Genomic DNA, 10,939 nt, shown 5'->3' with positions numbered 1-10,939 from the left:
TTTATTAAGCAGAAAAATGCTAGTAGTTGTAATCCTTTGGGACTACTAAGAGATCTCATATGTTCCTCTGTAAGCATAGAGATTACTTCTCTAATGTTCGTTTCTACCTCCATTTTCCATGGATGGTGAGTCCTAATACATTTTTTTTTTGCACTCCTTTTTTTCTGCTTAGTCTCTGCCTCGGTCTCAATGTGTGGAAAATTGTCGCCCTGGATTTGTCAAGAGGGCTCGAAAAGGTGAGCCAGTTTGCTGCTACGACTGCGTCCCTTGTCCAGAAGGAACCATCTCCACTCAGGAAGGTGGGTGACACCAAAAGAAACGGAAGGCCTTGTGCGAGTGGATCCATCCAGAGCATTTTCATGAAAGTACATGTTAAAGTACGCTTTGAAGCTCAACTCTTTTGTTTGTTTTCAAAATGCCCCATTTCTTATCTAAAGGGAAGAAGAACAAAAAGACCTTGATAGAGGGGCTGGCAAGAGATGGGGGAGGGTGTGGCAGATTGGGCAAACTTTATCACTACCAAAGAACGTCTGGTTTTCAGTTTTGTTGTTTCCTGCTATGTTTACCTTTTAAGACACAATGGAGTTCTTTAAACCTTGAGGAATTGTTTTAGGTCCACTATTCTAATGTGTTGCACATGGACCTCTCCTTCAGAATTACTGAGGTGTCGTCACTGGTCCACAATGAGGTGGTGCGAATAGTTATGGCGTTGCCTCTTTGCACCCACACCACCAGTGCTCCTAGTCATCATTCCCAATTATTTGCAAGATTAGCTTTCGCTGCGAGACAACTAGATTTCAAAAGGTAGACATCATCTGGGTCCAATATTTATTATTTACTAGCTGTACCTGGCCACGCGTTGCTGTGGCTCAGTCTGGTTAAATGGAAAAGAAAGAAAAGAGAAAGCGCACGTTTCTAATATGTTTAATTTCACAATGTTTGTGGGTAGACAATATTTTTTGTTGTTCCATTGTCTGTGCAGATATAGAGATTTTTTTTTAAAAAAAGCATGTTTTTACCTGTCACAGGTGTGACATCTATATAATAGTAGGTATATAAAAACACATGCATATTCGAATGCAACGTTGTGTCAAAATTTCAAAGCAATCGGTGAAGAACTTTCGGAGATTTAAGATTTTGAACAAACGAACATTTACATTTTTATTTATATAGATTTATTTTATTTATAGCTGGAGCTGACATCTGGGTTTCAGACCCAAGCTTCATGCAATGGGGCGAGCTCCCATTACTTGCCCCAGCTCCTGACCACCTAACAGTTGAAAAGCATGCAAAAGCGAGTAGATTAATAGGTACCACTTTGGTTGGAAGTAACAGCGTTCCATGTGCTGTGGTCATGCTGGCCACATGACCATGGAAATTGTCTTCGGACAATGCTGGCTCCCTTGGTCAAGAAACAAGAGATGAGTGCCATGCCCAAGAATTGGACACGACTGATAGGGAAATCTTGACCTTTTTCTTATTATTTTTACAAATAACTCAAAGGGGCAAACATATCCAACACACCTTCTATTTTTCCCAGAATAACAACCCATTAATGTGGGTTGGGCTGAGAGAGAGTAACTGGCCTAAAGTCACCCAGCTGGGTTTCATGGCTAAGGAGGGGCTTGAACTCACAACGTCCTGCTTTCTAGCCTCATGCCTTAATTACTATCTATATTAAGAAATGCCATCTGGCGGGGCCCAGGAAGATTATATGGAAAATTTAAATGATTCCTTACTTCCCTCTAATAATGGAGTTTACTATGAAGGTTCAGGACATTACACAGGAAATCGTTCAAGTCCTAACACTTTCCCTAGTACCATAGACCTTAATTATACAGCTATTTAAAAATGGTGTTCTTCTTATCTATTTTTCTGGGGGATTGTTAAGAAATGTATCTTGTAAAATAATCCTGGTATTATCTGTTGTCCCAAAAAGCTGTTTCTTGAAATGTGAAAAGACCAAACGTTAAAAAAAATATATTGCTTTTTGGTTTTCTCAGATACAAAAAAATGCACAAAGTGTCCAGATGATAAATATCCAAATAAAGATCGAGTCCAGTGTATCCCCAAAGTTGTAACATTCCTCTCTTATGAAGAATATCTGGGCATCATCCTGGTCTCTTGTGTGCTACTCTTGATCCTAACCACGTGCCTTGTTTTAATCATCTTCATTAAATATCGAGAAACTCCCATTGTCAAAGCCAACAACCGGGACCTCTCCTACATCCTCCTGGTCTCCCTCTTGTTTTCCTTCTTGTCTCCTTTTCTCTTCATTGGTCAACCAAGGAAAGTCACCTGCCTTCTCCGACAAATGGTTTTCAGCAACATCTTCTCAGTTGCCGTTTCTTCTCTCTTGGCCAAAACTATCACAGTGGTGCTGGTTTTCCTGGCCACACAACCAGGAAACCAAGTGCAGAGATGGTTGGGGAAGAGTTTGGCCAACTCTATCATCCTTTCTTGTTCTTCAGTCCAAATTATCATTTGCTCCATCTGGCTGGGAGTCTCTCCCCCATTCCCTGACTCTGACCTCCACTCCCAGGCTGGAGAGATCATCCTGCAATGCAACGAAGGGGCTGTTGTCATGTTCTACATCACCCTCAGCTACATGGGCTTCCTGGCTGCCATCTGCTTCACGGTGGCTTTCCTGGCCAGGAATCTGCCTGGGGCCTTCAATGAAGCCAAGCTGATTACCTTCAGCATGCTGGTTTTCTGCAGTGTCTGGGTGACTTTTGTGCCCACCTACCTGAGCACAAAAGGGAAATTCATGGTGGCTGTGCAGCTTTTCTCCATCCTGGCCTCCGGTGCTGGTCTGCTAGGCTGCATCTTCATCCCCAAGTGCTACATTATCATTCTGAGGCCAGACTTGAACACAAAGGAGCATCTTACAGCCAGAACAAATGTAAAAACATGAGACATAACACCATGATATTTGAAGAATTGTAAATGTTCCTTTTATTTGAAAGAACACATTAATTATTGGATAGTATTCAGGAGTCAAAGAAAAACATATTTACATGTTTCCAAATGGGAAATGGTTGAATGACTATAATTCTTGTAACTCCCTTCCCTTTCAGCTCAATAAATCTTGCTAAAGAGAAGTCTCTTGGTAGGTGTGGCCTATTTATAATTGCCAAAATGTAGGATACTACAGTCCTTGAGCTGGCTGTCTATCAATAATTGTTATTTAACCCTAGTCCATTCATGGCAAACATTTATTTACTATTGTGGGAGATGGAAATTTGGCCCCCTCCTCATATAATAAGATGAGGCTGGAACAAACCTGAAATAGGCCCCACAGTAGTGATTTAAAGCTTTAACTTGAACTTTATGTTGTTTCACAATACGGACATATTATTTGTAATCTGCTGAGCTTTGTGCAGTATAAATATATATATATATATATATATTTGGAACATAAGTATTGTAACCGTGGGAAAAGAGGAAGTGAAAATAGCAGATGGATAGAGGTTTCACATGTACACGGGTGCATTTGGAAACTGCTGGTCGGCACAAAGGAACAAGGAATTGCTTTTGCAAAATAATTATTATGAGTGGGTGGTCGATAGAAGAAAAGTATAAAAATATTGAAGTCTGGCTCGGGGCCATTGGCCTAACCCTAACCCTGTAGTTGCCCTTTGGAATTTACTATGCCAGTGGACCTCATTGCAATGGGTTGTTAATGTAAGTAATGCTATGTAATGCTATTTCCAAGTTATTAGAAAAATAAACCTCTGAATCTTAAAGTAAGTATTTTGTGTTGCTGTCGCTTGTCTTTTCCATTGGGTTTTTCCACGACACTATCAAAAGAACAAATTGGGATTCTGAATAGAAGACATGCTTTATAGGACTGTCAGAGCAGTTTTGGGAGGTCCACTCTCGGCTCTCCCAACCCATAAACCCCTCAGCCTCCATCACTATGGGCAACTCCATCAGTGGGCGGAGAAGAGCAATGAAGATGACCAGGGGTCTGGAGGCTAAACCATATGATGATCAATTAAGGGACTGAGTATGTCTAGTCTAACAAAGAGAAGGACTATCCAACGCTTGAGTGACTACCACGGAGAAGAGTGGGTCAATTCATTCTCCAAAGCACCTGAAGGCAGAACAAGAAGCAATGGATAGAAGCTCAGTGAAGAGAGATGCAACTTAGAAGAGATAATCAAGAAGATATTGGACTGTGATGAAATGGACAGACTTACATTGAGGATCAAAGAGAATATTTTCAAACATGGAATTTATTTTATCAGCGGTTGGAAAAAAAGGGTCAGAGACTAAGAATGTAACTTGTATTACTAAGCCAACAAATTAACCCCAACACCACGATGTTTATGAAGCACTAATCAAATGTAATAATAGAAAATTAATAAAAAAAAATTGGAAAAACAAACAAACTGCTTTAGCCCTGCATCCAAGACTGCTTTTGCCTTTTTCAAGAACTGCTTTAGCCCGGCGTCAAAGACTGCTTTCGCCTTTGTGTGGCCTCCCCTTTTGTGGGTGTGCCCTCGAGCATCAGCTTTCAAAATAAAGTCAATTTTGCTTCTAATTGAGAAGGGAGCTATTGTCAGATCCGTGACATGCTCGGGCATTAACTGTTCCCTGGGGGTTTTTCTTTAACCACTATGCCAACAAATGTCAGATGTCTTTTTATCTTCAGCCACAGGGGCCGTGCAATTCCCTCCAGGGCCAATTTCCAAGAATGGAGATCCCAAACCTCTCAATTCTAAATGAGGGATTTAATTCAATTTCTGCCCCTATCATTATGAACCATATGGGGGTTATTTCCTTTTCATATCTCTCCAGAGAAATGCCCGACAATCTCTGAGACCAAGAAGTGGTTGAATTAGCCAGGGATCCCTCCTGAGGGGAAGAATTATTATCCTCAAAGTTTCAGCTCTGCTCTTTGGCCGAATCCTCCAGGGGAGACTTTGGGCAGAGACAGGTGAGAGTCTGGGGCAGCTTCTCCCACTGACCCAGAAAGCCTTGAATGGAAATATTTCCTGCCTGAGAACTTGGTTTTCGGCAAAAAGTGTCCCTGGGTCATTTCAAACTTTGGACTTCCCTCCCCACTAAAGATCAGGGCAGTCTGGATCCCTTCACATCGAAGTGTGCTACTCTGGGGGAAATGAGCCCTAATAGAGCCCTATTTCTGCCTGCTAGGATCAACACCCCCCCCTCAAAAAAAGCCCCTTTTTCTATCTTTCTTAGAAGAGATTCAAAGGATGCAAATTTCTCCGAGTCCCTTTGACAGGAGTAGATTATTAATCAGAAATTTCTAATGAGTCTAAAGGTCTATAGGAGAAGCCACCTGAAAATCATAAACTCAGACAGGATAACTGTATGCAAATAAGAAAAGCAGAAGTTGCCAGCTAACTGAAACCGCAAGCAGAGGAAAAATAGAAATAACTATAGGAGCCGAGCTTTGTTAACAGAAAATTAGATGGTGATAGATAAAACGTGCACAAAGGGGCTTCCTGGAACATGGGAAGGGATAGTAGTTTTAGGCAGTCTGGATTAGTTTATCGGAGGATTAGGCAAGGGGCGTTGAGTGCGATAGGGGAGGGGGGGAATCTGCCTCAGGGGTAGGATATAAAAATGTGTCAAACAGCTCTTTAAGCTGTGGCTGGACTCCTACGTGTTTCAGCTCATCAAGCATTTGCAAATGCTTCTTTTTAAATAAAACTTTGTGGATGGAATTCCAAGTGAGTTTGTTTGTTTTGGGATCTTGAGCCATGTTCCAAACTCCTTCTATTCCAGCCCCCTCCACCCAAGCTCCTCCTTATCGTAAAGATGTTTTGGGGCTCCTGGGCCTTCCAGATGTGGTTGGGTAAAAATCTTTCACTCTTTTCCCACTGGGGCACTTGTGGGGAATAGACCTTTGGGGGATCCTGCAGATGTGGAAGAAGGAGATTATTCGTCACCCCCGTCAGGGTCCTTAATAGTTATGGGTGAGGCAAGCTTCCAGATTTTCTAATCTTCATGTCTCTTGGCCACCCCCGAAATCAAAGGGATCCTCTTTTGATGAACAGCTTCTAGCACATATTTTCTTCTGGGTGTTATGAATGCCAATCCCTTTTGACACAAAACGATGGATTAAATCCAATAAACCTGTTTCTTTTATAATATCTGGAGGAGTCTATCCTAGATTATCTGCCTTTACCACTCTCCTCCTACACGGGATGAAAAAAAAGCATTATAATTATTTCATTAGAGTCTACTTTTTTCTCTTTCGTCCAGTCTTTCCCACCGTTCTCTCATTTGCTTAGTCTAATAGAAGTGGAACCCACCTAGGAATAATTTTAAAAAAAACCTCACTCTGTTGAGAGGGCTGTTCAGTTTTGACCTAGATGATCTCTTTGACCCTTCTTTCAAACCAGCTCCTTTTTTGGCATTTTGGACAGAGAGGACCGCTGGTTTGAAAGAGGGGTCAAAGAGATCATCTAGGTCAAAATTGAAAACAGCCCTTTCGCAACAGAGGGGGGTGGATATAACATCATCTATCTCCAGTCTACAACACGGTCCTTTCAGCAGTTCCAAGAAGGCGCCACAGCCATTTGCACCACACAGGGGACCCTGAGGACACAGTGGCCTCAACGACTCTCTAAAAGGATGCAAATGACCAGCTGTCTGCAAGGAGTATAAACGGTGGAGGATGGAAGGATTTATATTACAGCAGATGACTGCAAAGAGTATAAATCCTTCCATTCCCCACCATCCGGTCAGAGCTGAAGAAGCTTCTTGGAGGGGAAGCGAAACGTCTTCAAAGAAAAAAACAAGGAAGTCCAGTTGCCTGGTGAAAAAAAAAGCAACCTTTGGGACAGAAGCAGAACAAGACAGAAACGGAGGAAGAAGAGCAAAGACCGAAGCAGAAGCAAACCAAGGGAGATGAAAGGCGGAAGCAAAAGCAGAAGCTGGACGCAGCCGGGCAATCGCAGGACCCGGCGCCCGGCTTTCCCCGCAGAGCGCTCGAGGACGGAGCGCGAACTAAGGCGGGGAGAGGCGCCTTAGAAACGTCAGGAACTCGAAGCAGAGTCGGGAAAATAAACCCCGGCCATTTGGGGTGGAGGGGAAGAGTTCAGTGAGGGACCGGAAGTGGCGGGGGGAACGCTTTCGCGAAAGGACAGGAAGCGAGGTTCGGCCATGCTGGGAAGGGCATTGAACCGGAAGTGGGGGACGGCCTTCGCGGGAGAACAGGAAGCAGCTGCCCTCCGCTTCCTCCGCTCGCGTCCCAGTCCCCGAAAGGACGCAGAGGGCGCGCGATGGCGCTGATCGGGACGGCGGCGGGCTGGGGGGCGGCGAGGGGAAGGGGCGGCGCGGCGCTGCTTCAGGTGAGCGAGGCACGAAGGTTGGCAGTGGCGGTGGCGGGGTTGGGCGCTCTCCGAGTGCGGGCTCGGCTTCTCACGCTTCTAGTCCTCAGTGAGGAGCCCGCCTCTCCGCCTCTCGGTTCGGGCCGGGGAAGGCGGGCACTGGCTTCCTCTCGCCTCGTTGCCCCGCTTGCAGATCCGCCGCAGAGCTCACGCCGGGGCGGCAGCAGCAGCAGCAGCAGCGCCGACCCCGGAGACGTCTCCCTGCCTCAAGAGGTTCGCCGTTTACCGCTGGAGCCCGGATAACCTCGGGGAGAAGCCCCGCATGCAGACGTACGAGCTGGACCTCAAGAAGTGAGTGGCCCTTCCCCAGGGACGGGGGGGCTCCGGGTGCCAAGCGCTGCAGGGCAGGGCAGGCTGGACCCTCTGGGCTCCCCGGCGCCCAGGCAGCCGGGCTGAACGTGAACCGCAACGTGGTAGGTTAGCAAATCTCCCTCTTTGCAAACGGAGCAAAACGACCCTTTTTGGGGCAAAAAGAAAGAAAGAAAAAAAAAGGAGGGCTGGTGTCTCTTTCTGGCAGCTGGCGGGTTCTCGTTCCAGATGTGGCCCGATGGTTCTGGATGCCCTGATCAAGATCAAGAATGAAATGGATTCCACCCTGACTTTCCGCAGGTCCTGCAGAGAAGGTGAGAGTTGCCGTCCGGCTCCGGAGGGTAGACGCTCCGTGGAATACGGAGGAGGAGGCTGTAGGTTTGACCGCCATCCCGAAAATCCTGCTTTTGCTCTTTGGAAAGCTCTGTCTCTGTCTCCCGCAGGCATTTGTGGCTCGTGCGCCATGAACATCAACGGAGCAAACACTCTGGCTTGTACCAAGAGGATCGACACCAACCTCAACAAGGTCACCAAGATCTATCCTCTCCCTCACATGTATGTGGTGAAAGACCTCGTGCCTGTAAGTCCAGGGAGTAGATGGCCTCCCCAGGGCAGATGAGACCGGGGGGGGGGATTGTATCTGAACTGGGAGCCTCAGCTGCAGATCCTGGCCCTGCCCGGTCAACCCTCCGCCTGCTTTTCTTTCTGGGGATGGCAGCCTGGATCGCGACCTTTTCCAGTGCCGGTCAGCCAGCTGTTCTGGTCATCTGGCTTCTTCATGGGGCTCCTGGCGATTCTGTGGGTGGGCTTTCCCCCCCCCAATGGATTCTATATCTGGGATGGGGCCTGGAGCTGGGAGAAGGGCACTGGCAGAAAGGTGGGTGTTGTGTTTTGTGCCTGGCAATCTTCACCATCATCTACCACACAATCATACCTGCTGTCACTCATCATGCTCAGCCTGGCTGGGTTGTGTGGTTTGGGCTTAGCATGGTTTGTATAAGCTACTGTACCTGTAAGCTACCTTTTACGTGAATCATCAATCGTGGCTCATTCATAAGAGCCCGTGGTGGCGCAGTGGTTAGAATACAGGATTGCGGGCTAATTCTGCCGACTGCCAGCAGTTTGATTTTGACCCGTTCAAGGTTGACTCAGCCTTCCATCCTTCAGAGGTCGGTCAAATGAGGACCTGGATTGTTGGGGGGCCATAGGCTGACACTGTAAACAGCTTAGAGAGGGCCGTGAAGCACTCTGAAGCGGTATATAAGTCTAAGTGCTATTGGTATTATTCCCAAAACTCTTTCCTTTCAATCAGAGCTTGGTGCGACTTGGTGTAAACTCAGGCTATGTTTGTTCTCCTTCCTTCAGGACCTGAGCAACTTCTACGCCCAATACAAAGCTATCCAGCCTTATCTGAAGAAGAAGGACGAATCAAACCAGGGAAAAGAGTATTTACAGTCCATAGAAGATCGGGATAAGCTGGTCATTGCTGTTTCTTTCCTGTCTCTTTCCTGGTCTAGTCACTGCTATTTTTTGAGAGCTGCCGCCTCTCCTGGCTGGCCGTTATAGCTCCTCAGTGCCCCACCAAAACCTCTTAATAATAATAATAATAATAATAATAATAATAATAATAATAATAATAATAATAATAATAATAATAATAATAATAATAGTAAAGTTGGAAGGGACCTTGAAGGTCATCTAGTCCAACCCCCTGCTCAGGCAGGAAACCCTATACCATTTCAGACAAATGGCTGTCCAGTCTCTTCTTAAAAACTTCCAGTGTTGGCGCATTCACCGCTTCTGGAGGCAGGTGGTTCCACTGGTTAATTGTTCTCACTGTCAGGAAGTTTCTCCTTAGTTCCAGGTTGCTTCTCTCCTTGATGAGTTTCCATCCGTTGCTTCTTATCCTGCCTTCAGGCGCCTTGGAGAAGAGCTTGACTCCCTCTTCTTTGGGGCAGCCCCTGAGATATTGGAACACTGGAACCCCTGAGATATTGATACTGGAACCCCTGAGATATTGATAGATAAGGGTGCACTTTCTCCTCCTCCCGTCCTGCTCCCCAAGTGCGTGGCGAGCGCTGGCTTTCGAAGTGCCTCCTGGTCCCCCAGGCCAGCCCGAAAACAGTTCCATCCGAACCGCGAAAGGGGCTGCCTAATGAAAAGCAGGGTGAGGGAGGCTGCTTTCTCTCCAGCGGGGAAAGAGAGGCCAGTGGACCCTCTTCCAGGAATCCGCCTCCTCTTGGCCTCACGAGGCCTTCTCTTTTGCTCTCCCAGGACGGGCTGTACGAGTGCATCCTTTGCGCCTGCTGCAGCACCAGTTGTCCCAGTTACTGGTGGAACGGGGACAAGTACCTCGGCCCAGCCGTGCTCATGCAGGTAATGGGGTCCCTGGGGAGACGGCTCTCCCCCTAGGGCAGAGGTGGGCCTCTGCTCTAGGGGGCAGGGGGGGAGGAAAAGCAGTTCTTTCCAAGAGTGGCTGCTCCCTCAGGCCTACCGCTGGATGATCGACTCCCGGGACGATTACACGGAGGAGCGCTTGGCCCAGCTGCAGGACCCCTTCTCCCTCTACCGCTGCCACACCATCATGAATTGCACCCAGACCTGCCCCAAGGTGGGTGCTGGGACCAGGCTTCCCCAGCTGGGAATGGGCGAGGGCGAGCTGAGCCAGTTGCAGAGCTGTGCCCAGAGCCCACCACCATTGCCCCTCCCCCTGTGTCTTTTCTTCCTTAGGGCCTGAATCCCGGGAAAGCAATCGCAGAAATCAAGAAGATGATGGCCACGTACAAAGAGAAGGTGGCCCACGCTTAGCGGCTTCCTTGTGTGCAGTCAGCCTGCCTTCCTGCTGGAGGGCCTTTAACTTATAACTGGTTTTTCAGTGGGGTCATAGACTCCGCCTTGCTTGCATGGACATGTACAGTGAAACCTGTAAAGACAAATAAATATTAAAAAAGCAGTTTTCTACCTTGTCTCTCTCTCTCCTTTCCCCTCTCCGTTCGGTTCAGGCTTGTCTTTCAAATGCTCCTCACCCTGAGTGGGGGGAGGTGGGGGGGCTGCCTAAGACAGGAGGCAGGAGAGCCCGGTTGTTCAACCGCAGCTCATTTGCACTTTCCCTTGGACTGAACCCTCCTTTTCTTCAGTTCATGAACGGCCTGTATTTCTTCAGCAAAACGTTCTTGAATGCACAGCGGATAAGCCATAAATGTCGGCGTAAAAGCACACCTGGCCCAAATCTGGAAAGGTAGATGAACATCTCTTTATTTATG

The 10,939-nt window shown here is 47.0% G+C and overlaps 1 protein-coding gene across 1 annotated transcript; it reads left to right on the top strand.

Moving 5' to 3' along the window:
* The first annotated feature begins 7,259 nt into the window (after positions 1–7,259).
* On the top strand, positions 7,260–10,619 carry SDHB (succinate dehydrogenase complex iron sulfur subunit B). Its single transcript, XM_015826359.2, has 8 exons — positions 7,260–7,328; positions 7,411–7,658; positions 7,905–7,990; positions 8,120–8,256; positions 9,042–9,155; positions 9,951–10,052; positions 10,165–10,287; positions 10,407–10,619. Exons 1-8 carry the CDS (start codon positions 7,260–7,262, stop codon positions 10,482–10,484), a joined length of 957 nt encoding a protein of 318 aa, XP_015681845.2. The 3' UTR covers positions 10,485–10,619.
* The last annotated feature ends 320 nt before the right edge of the window (positions 10,620–10,939 follow it).

This window comes from Protobothrops mucrosquamatus, unplaced genomic scaffold, assembly GCF_001527695.2.
Source record: "Protobothrops mucrosquamatus isolate PMUCROS unplaced genomic scaffold, P.Mucros_1.0 scaffold3072, whole genome shotgun sequence".
NCBI lineage: Eukaryota > Metazoa > Chordata > Lepidosauria > Squamata > Viperidae > Protobothrops > Protobothrops mucrosquamatus.
This window is presented reverse-complemented; position numbering and strand designations above follow the sequence as displayed.